This window comes from Ipomoea nil, unplaced genomic scaffold (assembly GCF_001879475.1).
Source record: "Ipomoea nil cultivar Tokyo-kokei standard unplaced genomic scaffold, Asagao_1.1 scaffold2280, whole genome shotgun sequence".
NCBI lineage: Eukaryota > Viridiplantae > Streptophyta > Magnoliopsida > Solanales > Convolvulaceae > Ipomoea > Ipomoea nil.
In genome coordinates, this window is record NW_017618708.1 from 5212508 (window position 1) to 5227183 (window position 14676).

The window sequence follows — 14676 nt, forward strand, 5'->3', positions numbered from 1 at the left end:
GGCACACAACTACATTCAGCCATGCACACGACATACCGGCTAATGACACACACTACATTTGTCCTCACAGTCCTCTATAATATACTTGTCCTCATTTGAATACACACACACACACAGATATATATATATATATATATGGTTGAGTTCAAATGAGGACAACAATATATAAAGGACTGTGAGGACAAATAATGGGCACACAACAAATTAATAGCAGGCACACAACTTAATACATAATGGCACACAAGAATAAATGTAAACATTAGGTTTCGAACCTAGGCTCTATAAATTAACAAATCTAGCACGCGACATACAAACTGTGGCAAACAATTACATTCGGCCATGCACACGACATACCGGCTAATGGCACACACTAGATCTGTCCTCACAGTCCTCTATAATATACTTGTCCTCATTTGAATACACACACACACACACACACACACACACACACACACACACACACACACACACACACACACACACACACACACACACACATATATATATATATATATATATATATATATATATATATATATATATATATATATAAAGGGGTGGGGTGGGGGAGTGAGGGCAGCTGCCCCCACACTAAGTCCGCCCATGCTCTTAGGCTCAACAATGTGCTCTGGATGAAGGGACAATGTGCACTAGAAGGCCTGGAAAAAAAAAAACTAACTAATTTACAAAAAATTACAATAATGGCACCGCATTTTTTTTTTTTAAATAGCTTCATTCTGGATGTTGATATGATCTGATTCAATGGATGAGATTACATCCTATTTATCACCTTAGACTTCTTTATTCTCCCACTCGATCCTTTATATATATATATATATATATATATATATATATATATATATATATATATATATATATTTATTTATTTATTTATTTATTTAAGATCATATGAGAACATGTGCTTAGGTGAGAACGTGAGAACACATCATGTACATCCATCTATTATTTTTTAATGGTCTAGATTAGATTATGTGTGCGCGAACGCGCATTAAATGTGTGCAAACGCGATTTAATGTGTTTCCGGACACTGTATGGTGCATTTACTCACACTTAACGGTGTTTTTTGGTGATACGTACCTAATTTGTGTGTGCTTTTGTGGGGCATTTCATAACGTTGATGGTGCATAATCGCTCAACTATTGGTGACGCCACAACGCCGCACGGGAGGACCCCACCACACCTGAACCTAACTCTCTCTCTCTCTCTCTCTCTCTCTCTAAATATAGATTTTGGTTTTTGCGAGAACATGACTTCCCGTGCGGTCAGTGCAGCATACACCATTAGGTATGCATAAATGCAACAAACAATGTTTGCGAATACACCAGAAAGAAATGCCAAAAAATGCACCACAAAAAAAATAAAAATACACCATACATAATGGTGTATTTTCAAACACTGTGTGGTGCATTTATGCATACCTATATATATAAACACATGTTCTCACTGGAACTCTACCCTATATAGAATTAGGATCATATGAGAACATGTGCTTAGCTGAGAACGTGAGAACACATCATGTGCATCCATCTAATATTTTTTAATGGTCTAGATTAGATTTAGTGTGTGCGAACGCGTATTAAATGTGTGCAAACACACTAAATCGCATTTGCACACATTTAATGCGCGTTCGCACACACTTAATCTAATCTAGATCATTAAAAAATATTAGATGGATGCACATGGTGTGTTCTCGCGTTCTCACCTAAACACATGTTCTCACTGGAACTCTACCCTATATATATATATATATATATATATATATATATATATATATATATATATATATATATATATATATATATATACTGGTTCTTGTGAGAACAGGTCTCCCCGTGCGGTCAGTGTGACATACACCATTAAGTATGCATAAATGCACCATACAGTGTTCGAGAATACACCGGAATGAAATGCCAAAAAGTACACCTCACATAATAGTGTATTTTCGAACACTGTGTAGTGTATTTATGCATACCTAATACTGTATGCCGCACTGACCACACGGGAAGACCTGTTCTCACAGGAACCTGACCCTATATATATATATATATATATATATATATATATATATATATATATATATATATATATATATATATATAAACGATTCAAGTGAAATAAAAGCTTTAGGTGAGAAATAGGATGTAGTCTTAGTTATTAATTCAGTTCAAATCAACGTCCAGAATGAAGCAAATTTTAAAAAAAAAAATGTAGTGACATTTTGATAATTTTGTGTAAGTTAGTTAATTTTTTTCAGAGTTCCAGTGCACATTGCCCCTAAACTGTTAGTGGTGTAAATGTGATTACTCGCCGTTTTTTCCTGTTTGAAGACCACATTTTTCTATCCTCCATTTTTCTTTCTTCGTTTGTTCTCTTTCTGCCGACAACAATGTTTCTCCTTTTTCCTATCAGGGGAGGGACAATATATGTCATGTTTTAAAAATTGAGAGGCAATATTTACACCACTAATAATTCAGAAGTGACATTGATAATTGACATATTTGTGAGGGACATAAATTATAATTTTCTATTTTTAAATTGTTGACACAATCATCATTTATCGCTTCTCATAAAATTAAGGGTAAACACAAAATTTAAAAAAAAAAAATTGTTTTATAGGAAAGAGTTAATTACCGAAATGGTCCCTTGACTATAGCGAAATTACCAATTTGGCCCCAAATTAACGGTTGACTAACGGTCAAACTAACGGAGGACCAAATTGGTTAAAAATTTTAAAGTTGAAGGACTTAATTGATTAAAAAAAATAGTCAAGAACCAAATTGGTAATTTCACTATAATCAAGGGACCATTTTGGTAATTAACTCTATTACCGAATAAAGAGTCAACTTTCAATAAAATAGTAAAATTTATACCAAATTCTCTAGTATTTAATTCCGATTATGATAATACAACCAAATGCCCCCTTAAGTTGTACATTCTATCTTCTAGGTCACAAGTAAAATGACATTTTTTTTTTTGAATTGTATTGTATTGTTATTTTTTTTCTCTCTCTTTTTGTTTTTGTTGATGTTGTTGACACAGTCCTCATTTTATAACTTTTCATAAAATTAAAAGAAAAAAAAAATGACAAAATAATATGCAAACCTAATGCATATTAAATGAACTGTTTACGTAATCAGTCGCGTATAGAAAATATATTTCAATTTATATCATGGATCAGGGTCTATATAGTATTATAGATCCTGGATCCAAACGACGAGTTATTAAATTCATACTCGTAAGGTACAAAGTTTTATAACACAAGACACAAAAAAAATTACAACACAAGACATATACCCATGTTATATATTTACTTATTTTTTCAAATCTAATTTACGTACATAATTTGTGTTGATAGGCACAAAATTTTACAAAGACAAGACACATAAATTCATAACATAAAATACATTTACTAATTTATTTCAAATACAGAATTTATATTTTTAAAGTACAGAATTTCATAACACAATACATACAAACACATGCATTAAGGTCTATATCGCACTGTGAATTAATCTTGTTTAATGGTATAAGAATTGAAAATATATTTGTCAAACGGTAGAGTGGGGCAATAAGTTTGGATGGGGAAAGATGCCCGGACTGAAATGACAATGCAACTTGGGGCAGAAACGGTGAATATGCTGACATGGAAAACGTTAACGCATTTTAAAAAAAAAATTAAAAAAATAAAAATAAAATAAAAAACACGAGGAGAGCATTTTGCATGCTTTAAAATGTGGGAATTTGAGAATGGACCCGACAATCCTTCGCTGTGACGTTTGCTTCCCATTTTCGTTGTGTTTGACAATTAATGCCATTGCCTATTGGTGCAGAGTATAGTATGCCTTTTTAGGTGAGGAGAGTAACCCCATTTTATGATCTAATTGATAAAAAAAGGTAAATTAGTGTTGTTTATAATTTTTTTTTTTTTTTGAAAGGTGTTGTTTATAATTAAGAGAGCTAATATTTGAATTCGTGATATTGTAAAATAGAGTTAATTATCGAAATGATCCCTTGACTATAGTGAAATTATCAATTTGGTCTTTGACTATTTTTTTTGACCAGTTAAGTCCTTCAACTTTAAAAATCTTAACCAATTTGGTCCTCCGTTTGTTTGACCGTTAGTCAACCGTTAACTTGGGACCAAATTGGTAATTTGCTATAGTCAAGGGACCATTTTGGTAATTAACTTTAAGGGTCGACAATTCGGTTCAGTTTTCTCGAACCGTACTGTACCAAACTAGTTAGATTCGGTAATATACCGAACAACCGAACGGTAATAGATTCTTGTATACCGAATGGTTCGGTAAAAACTCGAACCGAACTGAATTGTTCGGTAAAAACCGAACCGAACTGAATACGTCGTTTGAACTTTGGATTGCTATTTTATTATATATTAGACTTTGGATATGGACTATGTAAACACCATAACACATAATATAGAACATTTGATAATAAACCATAAAAAAATCAAATAAAACATTTACGAGAGATACCCGTGAGAATATGAGCTGAACGGCAGAGTAAGCAGCAGGGGACTTGGATTTACTTTTTATTTATTTATTTATTTATTTATTATTATTATTATTATTATTATTATTATATTTTTTTTAAAAAATCAAATGGTATTCAGTTTAGTTCAATTTTTTACCGAACAATTCTGATCGGTTTTTTATCGAACCATTCGGTATACAAGAATCCAATACCGTTCGGTTGTTCGGTATATTACCGAACCAAACTACTTCGGTTCGGTACGGTTCGATTCGTGAAAACTAAATCGAATTGCCCACCCCTAAAGTTAATTACCAAAATGGTCCCTTGACTATAGCGAAATTACCAATTTGGTCCCAAATTAACGGTTGACTAACGGTCAAACTAACGGAGGACCAAATTGGTTAAAAATTTTAAAGTTGAGGGACTTAATTGGTTAAAAAAATAGTCAAGGACCAAATTGGTAATTTCACTATAGTCAAGGGACCATTTTGGTAATTAACTCTTGTAAAATATATTTGGTTTTTCTTTAAATTTGGGTTTCTATTTGGAGCAAGGTTTGATTCTGTGACCTTTTCTCAAGAGGAGTCACAGGGGTGTCATTTGAGAACAATGTGTTTGGTGTTATTAATGAGATTAATTATTAATTATAATTGAATTTTTAATTGTAACATTGTGTTTTTTTTTTCATGTTTCTTAATATTAATAGTGATATGAGTAATTTATAATGACTCTGTTTGGTAAAATATTAGCCTATCAGTTAATTTTGACTTATTTGTCTACTATTAATTGTTTGAGAAAATAAATTATACTAAACATCTATCAGCTAACAACTAATTTACCAAACACCTTTCTACAATCAGCTGATGTTATGAACTAGTTATACCCTCTAATTAACCCAATCAGCTAACAGCTAACAGCCATTTACCAAACAGGACCAATGTGTTTTCTATTCAAATTATTTTATTTAATTAATTATATTTCATATTATGTTTGAATATTTTTTTTATCTCATTTTAATATATTTTAATTTTTCATCCCTAATCAACAATTTTGATGGCCACGTAAGTCTTTTGTTTTTTTTTTTTTTTTTTTTTAAAAGGAAAAATTGCATTTTTCGTCCCTAAGTTATAGGATAATTGTAGAATTCGTCCGTAAGTGTTGGTCATGCTCACTTTTCGTCCCTATGTTATCATTGGTGTTGCACTTTTCGTTCCTGAGTTATAAGGTAATTGTAGGATTCATCCCTAAGTGTTGGTCATGTACACTTTTCGTCCTTAAGTTATCATTGACGATGTCGCACTTTTCGTCATTAAGTTATACTAAAATTACAAATTTCGTCCTTAATCACTACTACATAAATGGTATACTACGTCACTTGACGTCAGTTTTTTAAATAACCGACGTCTAATATATTGTGTTATACTATGTGACTTAATAGACGGCGGTTGTTTAAATAACTGTAATATATAGTGGTCATACGTGGCGGTTGTTTAACCGCCGTATATAGTTAACATACACGGCGGTTTCCAAAATCGCTGTAGAAAGTGTATATTTACAACGGCAGTCACTTACATGTGCGACACTTCGAAAATCGCCGTGTATGTGTAAAAAAAAACCGCATGTGGTTATTTAAAGTGTATGACGTTAAAAAAATTAATTAAGGTATATACGGCAGTTATTTAAAAAATCGTCGTCTATTAAGTGACGTAGTATAACAAAATATATTAGACGATGGTTATTTAAAAAACCTCCACCTATTAAGTGACGTAGTATACCATTTATGTAGTAGTGATTAAGGACGAAATTTGCAATTTTAACTCAGGGACGAAAAGTGCAACGCCAATGATAACTTAGGGACGAAAAGTGAGCATGACCAACACTCAGGGACGAATTCTACAATTACTTTATAACTTAGGGACGAAAAGTGCAACGCCAATGATAACTTAGGGACGAAAAGTGAGCATGACCAACACTCAGGGACGAATTCTACAATTACTCTATAACTTAGGGACGAAAAATGCAACGCCAATGATAACTTAGGGACAAAAAGTGAGCATGACCAACACTCAGAGACGAATTCTACAATTACTCTATAACTTAGGGACGAAAAGTGCAACGCCAATGATAACTTCTGGACAAAAAGTGAGCATGACCAACACTCAAGGACGAATTCTACAATTACCCTGTAACTTAGTAGTGATGAAAAGTACAATTTTTTTTTTTTTAAAATATCTTATTAATTTTTAATCATTTTCTTGGTGACAAAGATTTTTGGATCCACCACTGCTCATCACATCCTCATAATCCAGCTCATGATCGAACATAGCTGACACTTGACAGATCGACAATGAAGTGTGGTCGAAATTAAAGATATATCGATCAAGTTTCATGTATTGTGGTCCTCAGATCAAGATTTTATCAAGACATAATCCTTTCAAGGTGGAAACAAGCAAGCCACGTACTATCTATATATATCTATATATATATATATATATATATATATATATATATATATATATATATATATATATATATATCATATGAAATCTATTCTCCCATGGTTGGTGAAGGAAGAGATTACAAATTCATCATCTAAGAAATATTTTTTTAGAAAGAAAATAAACGACATATCAGTAACCATCTAAACCACTAATTCATCTTCACTCTTCTTCAGAACATGATTTTCATATTGATGGATATCTTTTCCCAATTATGTAGTAAATTAAATTAGCAAATTAGCTCCAAATATAGGAATCTCTAAACAATAACATTAAGAACTAAGATGAGTCTTTCTTAATACAGACTCACGAATCCTTATCTTTTTATGTTGAAAAATGTAATATTAATTAGGATTTAATTATTGAAAATGACATTTAAATATATATATATATATATATATATATATATATATATATATATATATATATATATGGTGGCATTCACATGAAAACACCATTAAAATACAAACTTGTGGACAAATATGAGCCATTAGATTAATGGTTGGGATGGAACATGGAAAAATAGGCCCCAGGATAAGATTGCATATGAAAAGGGCAATTTAGACAACACAAATAGAATCCTACTTAACATACAAATAAAACAGTTCTGATATATAATAAGACTAATTCGACTACAATTAACTATCCTACAACTAATACGGCACTCCCAGTCCGACGCCAACCACCACCCCAACGCCCAAATCACCGTGCTGAGAGGCAAATCGTCGGCGAACATCAACTGCAACCGGCGACCGTGGAGAACACGCACACAACATTCCCAGGTAAGCATCGAAATACATTTATGGGTGCCGTAGAACACACCGTGCTTAGTGATTGAAAAGTATGTGCATAACTGAGTTTATGAATCAAGCGTTATTACTGTGCGAATTTGTTTACAAACTATTGGGGAAACCAAGTACAAATACCAATAATGGGAAACTGTGATCCGGCGATGGGGGGAATAGATTACAGAACCAAGCACAAAGCCATATAGGCACATGCACGCATAGTAGATCATTAGTTACACACAGAAACATAAGCTTGGGTAGATAAATAGGTGTAGAGACATTCATGAGGAAATTTAAACACCAACATATGGCTGTAGGAAAGACAGTGAAGTAATTAAACATTCATTGGACACAACGTAATACACTGAACACACGCTTAGAAAATACACTACTTACATTCTTATACGCGAGCACACGAAAATGATGAGTCGGGCACACAACAGAACCCAAAAAAAAAAACGTTATTACTGTGCAAATTTGTTTACAAACTATTGGGGAAACCAAGTACAAATACCAGTAATGGGAAACTGTGATCCGGCGATGGGGAGAATAGATTACAGAACCAAGCACAAAGACATATAGGCACATGCACGCATAGTAGATCAAAAAAAAAAAAAAGGGAAAAACACACACACAACTACGCACTGCATCACATAATTCATTATTTGACGAACCTGAAATATTTAATTGTTATCTTGAATAGGTGCAGACCAATGTGCACACAACGTAATGGAATGTGAAATGGAAATACACAAAGATGGTTCAAAATACTGGACACCACCCACAGCAAAAGAGAAAACACCGTTCGAAGGACAGCGATTCGAAACAGTTGAAAACGGAATTGAATTCTACGAGGAATATGCTAAGGAAGACGGATTTGATGTTAGGCATGGAACAAAGCGTAGAAATCGATTCGGGCAAGTGTCAATAAAATACATGCTGTGCTCGCGGGAGGGTTACAAGGCCGAACGAAAGGAACCCAATAATAGCTCAAAAGAAAAACAGAGACGGAGGAGAGTGTCCAACAGGATAGGCTGTAAGGCACATATGGTAATGACAAAGTGTGACAAGGGCGGATATAAAGTACATGCAATTGATGACACTTAAATTTTGATAAATATTAATTATTTATCAATATTAGTATATTTGAATTTCTGTATGGATAATATTGATATTATCTAATTTGTTAATTAGATAATATCAAAAGAGTTTGAGCTTATCAAAACTCTCTATCCTACAACTATAAATAGGGCCTTTCATTTCTATGTAAAATCACAGTTCCTAGGAACAATTCATAGAAACATCAAGTTTATTCAGAGATCTCAATAAAAAATGTGATCCTCAAAGTAAAAACCCCTCCATAATGATCATGCCTATGCCTATTGGTCCAAACCTCCATTGAAGATCAAGCCATTTGAACCCGGAGGCCCTTCAAGAAGAACAAGCTATATATACAAGCCCTTCTTTGAAGATTAAGCCACTTAAACCCGGAGGACCTTCAATGGTGGAGTGTTCAAGGCATCAATTGGAGAATTAGAGGACCATCCAGAGACTTGTACCCACCCCGCATTGATTTTGATATGTAACCAAAATTTTGAATTTCTAAATATAATTCAATTTTCTTTGTTCACAAATTGGCACGCCCAGTGGGACAGCTCTCATATCTTCATAGGCACTTTTAACCGGTATGGGGGCAAACCCCATATGAAATTTGAAATGGAGGAGGCTAAATGATACTCCTTGGCACGAGTTAAAACAGCCTCATATCTTTCAAGGCTCCTTGGCACGAGTTGAAACGGCCTTATATCTTTAATTGTAGTGTCGAGACTTCCTTGCACTACATACTTTCGAGTGGTATATGCTCTCAAGTGGTGTACAAGCAAGTCTCGAGGGGGCATTTGATGACACTTAAATTTTGATAAATATTAATTATTTATCAATATTAGTATATTTGAATTTCTGTATGGATAATATTGATATTATCTAATTTGTTAATTAGATAATATCAAAAGAGTTTGAGCTTATCACAACTCTCTATCCTACCGCTATAAATAGGGCCTTTCATTTCTATGTAATCACAGATCCTAGGAACAATTCATAGAAGCATCAAGTTTATTCAGAGATCACAATAAAAAGTGTGATCCTGAAAGTAAAAACCCCTCCTCCATAATGATCATGCCTATGCCTATTGGTCCAAACCTCCATTGAAGATCAAGCCATTTGAACTCGGAGGCCCTTCAAGAAGAACAAGCTATATATACAAGCCCTTCTTTGAAGATTAAGCCACTTAAAACCGGAGGCCCTTCAATGGTGGAGTGTTCAAGGCATCAATTGGAGAATTAGAGGACCATCCAGAGACTTGTACCCACCCCGCATTGATATTTGATATGTAAACCAGAATTTTGAATTTAATATATTTTATTCAATTTTCTTTGTTCACAGCAATCCAGCTACGACATACCCACTGTCTATGCTCAGACGCGGCCAAACCTTTTTTAAAGATAAATAGGCAACTTGACATCAGCCACAAAACCTTCCTGACGCACTATGCAAAGGGAAACATCGGTCCCACAAAGGCTTTCAGACTGTTCAAAGAGATGGTGGGCAATTTCACAGATATAGGAGCAACATGCATTGACTTCTGCAATTTCAGACGAGAGCTATTGGCTTATATAGCTGAGGCCGACGCCCAAATGGTAATAGAAGACATCTACAAAAGAAAAGAGGACAACCCGGACTTCTATTTCGATTTCGACATAGACGAAGAAGCTTAATTAACAAGGTTATTCTGGGCAAACGCAGAATGCCGGAGGAACTATGCATATTATGGAGATGTCTTATCATTTGACGCCACTTACAGTACAAACAGGTATAACTCGTATGAGGTTTAAAATATTCTGACCGGCAACTGTGCACGCGCTGTGTAAACAGTGTGCGCGCAAGGGTCTGGACAGGGATTAAAAAAATAACGTGCGAGATGCAGAAATTCAGCGTGCGCAGCAGCGTACTATATACTAGTCATCAGATTACAAGAAGTGTGCTTAATACTAATTACAAACGTGCTTATATCGTAGGTACAAGTTAGTGTTCGTCCCTTTCACAGGGGTGGATAACCACAAAAGATGCATAACATTTGGGGCAAGGTTGATTGCAAAAGAAGATGTAGAGTCATATGAGTGGCTAGTCATGAAGTTCAAGACTGCAATGGAATACACCCCAAGATGTGCTACAACTGACCAAGATCCAGCACTAAAAATAGTCGTACCACAAATTATGCCAACAACAAGGCACAGATTCTGTATGTGGCACATCATGGCAAAAGTTGGGGAAAAAGTAGGGGTTGCATTGTGGCACAACGCAGACTTCAAAAAGGAACTAAATAACACCGTATGGGATGACACATTAACAATAGATGAATTTGAGAGGAGATGGACAACACTAATGAAGGACTACAATCTTGAAGACCACCGGTGGTTTGCCCAACTCTACGAGGCACGTGCATCGTGGATACCTGCATACTTCAACGACATACTAATGGGAGGTCTGCTAAGGACCACATCACGGTCAGAATCAGAAAACAACTACTTTGGTAAATTTACAAACCACCACTGCAGCTTGGTAGAATTCATGGCACAATACAATAGTGCAATTGGAGAACAGAGGCACAAACAATCAAAACTCAACGCAGAAAATGAAGGTTCGTACCCTGAAACTAAAACCCCTTTGAGTATTGAGAAGCACGCTGCTAAAGTCTACACCGTAAACATACTCTATGAATTTCAACAAGAGGTATGGGATGCGAGTTTCAGATGCCACATCACCGACAGAAATAACCTAGGTGATATATGGACTTATCAAGTTGAAGAAACAGGTGGAAAAAGTTTTGAAGTAATAGAAATCCCAAGCATGGAGCAAATAGAGTGTGCATGCAAGAACTTCAACCGTGTCGGTATACTATGCAGGCATGTGATACAAGTGATGAAGACAAGAGGGTATGAAACAATCCCACAAAAGTATATTGTCCCACAGTGGACACGAGACGCATGTGCACAGCCATTATACGACGTCCCATGGGCAAAAAGAACAAAAATTCCCAAGGCAACTGAAACAACAAAAGTTGCAAATCAACTATGGAATGAATTCTACAACTGCATGGGATTAGTGAATGGTTGGCCAGACAAGATGGACAAAATGTTGGCAACATTGCAACAACTCAAGAAAGACCTAGAAAACGAGAGGCAACACACACAAGGGCACGCCAACAACGAATCTGTGTTTGAAACACTAGTCGGATCAAGCAGACCGAGCGACATACAAATAAAACCACACAAAGTTGCAAAGAAAAAAGGGAGTGGGAAGAGACTCAAAAGCAACAGAGAGAAAGCCACCACGAACAACCAAAAGAAAAAAGAAAGAACATGCAATATATGCGATCTCCCCGGGCACAACAGTCGCACCTGTCCGGATAAACTTGCATAAGACGAAGTTTGCAACAATTCAATTCAACAACCCATGAAATATTGTCATTATGTTTACATTTATGAACCGAATTTACTTACTTATATGAAGCAAAAATTGTTATTACTACCACTACTGCAGTGCAGCAAACCTGAACTACCTACATTTAGATGCGCGCACAAAGGTAAACACATACGCGCACAAATGTAAACACATACGAGCACAAAGGTAACCACATACGCGCACAACGAGCCATAAGACAACACCCACCGAATTGGACGCGCGCGAATGTTAAAAAAAAAAATCCCATCGCCCACAAAACGAAGTAGAACGTGCACACAAACAAAATTATTGCAAACTAACAGCACACACAACCCAATATTAAAATCCACGAACAGAGCACAACATATATAAGCACAAAGAACCACCAACCATCAGACACCGCACGAACGCACGCGAGAAGTTTTCTAAAAAAAAAAAAAAAACTACACCGAGCACACAAATAAGGACAGCGCGCACACAAAACCCAACTACGCACACATGTATATACACCGCGCACCCATGCTAACTTTGAGCCGTGACCCATCTAGACGAACACACCATTGTACTACTGCGCACACCATGGGGAACATTAAACTGATAAATATACGCACCACGGCAGAAATGCAAAGACAGCGATAGAAAACCAAGAAATATGCGTAACCCAACAATAACTAAGCATACCAAAAAAATAACAATAGGACTATAAAAACGCTGAAAGCATAATACAACTAAGCCATTCACGAATTAAAACTAACAACAAAAAGCGTGTGCCCAGCTCAAGTTGCAACAAAAACCATCGTGAGCACAGTATGCATTCAAAGTGTGCGCACCACAAGCACCACCAAAAAACACAGCCTAATAAAAGAAAAAAACGCCACTAAGTGGAAGGGGGTGGAACTGATATCGACTGGTAAGCGCGAGCAAGGTTGTCTTCCCTCATCACATTACACTGCGACGTGACAAGCTCATTCATATACCACAAACGTAACTTGTGTAGCACCGTACAGTCACCCTTAACCAAGCCACACCCTCCCAATCACGAACCCGATGGCCAACAAAAGTCTCCATGTGCCGCATTAAAAAAATACCACAATCGATCTTATTCTTCGAATCACGCCATCCCATTTGCAAACGCTTGGATTCAACACCAGCACAAACTGTTGCCCTCGAAGGAGAAATAACCTCAAAAAACTCAAATAGAATCGCCTTCTACAATTGGAAAACACACAACAGAAATCAGAAAATATGGAAACTAGAGCCACGGATAAAAGACCAAAAAGATACAAAATCTTTAGAAAAAAAAAAAGAAAAAAAGAAATTGGAAGCAATGGACAGAACACTAACCAACACATCAATACAACTACTATACTTGTCAACCTTCGCAGCGGGATTAGAGTCATTATCAATGATCTCATACCGACCCCGGACAAAATCAAAGCACAACAGGAAATAGTGACCACGGCGTAGAATCGGGAAAAAAAATCTGCACACAAAAAAGAGTGAAATATAAATGGGACTGACCGTGCACCGAAACAGAGGCCAAAGATATTTACAACACCATGCACCCAGAACAGACAACCATGCACACCAACACAAAGTAAGACTGACCAAAAAATGACAAACATACCATGTCAATCGCCGTAATATTTTCATACGGAGATGCCTGGAGGTCCATCATTAACCTCTCACGGAACCACACAACCCTTTGATCCCATCCACGGGAAGTATCAACCACAGTCGTGAGCTAACACAACCCACCACCAACGCACAAACAAACCAATTAAAGATTAAACAAAATAACTCAACAAAAAAGAAAGGGAAATAAAATTTGTGCAACTAAAACTAACCGTGGTGAACGTCGAAGCAAAAAGACGTGACGGGGCCGACAGAGGCTTAGAATGCTCCAAAAAATTGAGCACAGTAGCCCAGGCATCTATAATCGCAACATCAACCTGTGAACCTGGAGTCAGTGACAGAAAATTCTCCCACGTCGCAGACCTAACACCAGCTGAAAATATAGTACGCCCCCTAATACAAACAACACAACAAACTGTCACCAAACAAAACAAAAAAAAAAAAAATGGAAACACCACAAAGAAACCAAACCACTAGACTAATATGTCAGCGGCCGAGCCCCCAAGCAACCAATTAACGATCAAAGCATCTTCCGGGGCATCGGGAACAGAAAATGTAACACGCTCACTGACGCTGAACAGCTGATACTGAAGGCGAGTGGCAACCACCGGAATATCAGACACGAGATACTTACTAGGATGAACAGCTTTAATCGGGGCCGCACACACAGCCCCCCCGACAACATAGGACCACGGGAAACAACGCCACCACCACACTCCTGCAAAATACAGAAAACAGGCATG

At 36.1% G+C, this 14676-nt stretch overlaps 1 protein-coding gene across 1 annotated transcript; it reads left to right on the top strand.

Moving 5' to 3' along the window:
• Nucleotides 1-10984: 10984 nt before the first annotated feature.
• LOC109150830 (protein FAR1-RELATED SEQUENCE 5-like) lies at nucleotides 10985-12277 on the top strand. The gene has a single exon (XM_019298807.1). The coding sequence runs from the start codon at nucleotides 10985-10987 to the stop codon at nucleotides 12275-12277; it is 1293 nt and encodes a 430-aa protein (XP_019154352.1).
• The last annotated feature ends 2399 nt before the right edge of the window (nucleotides 12278-14676 follow it).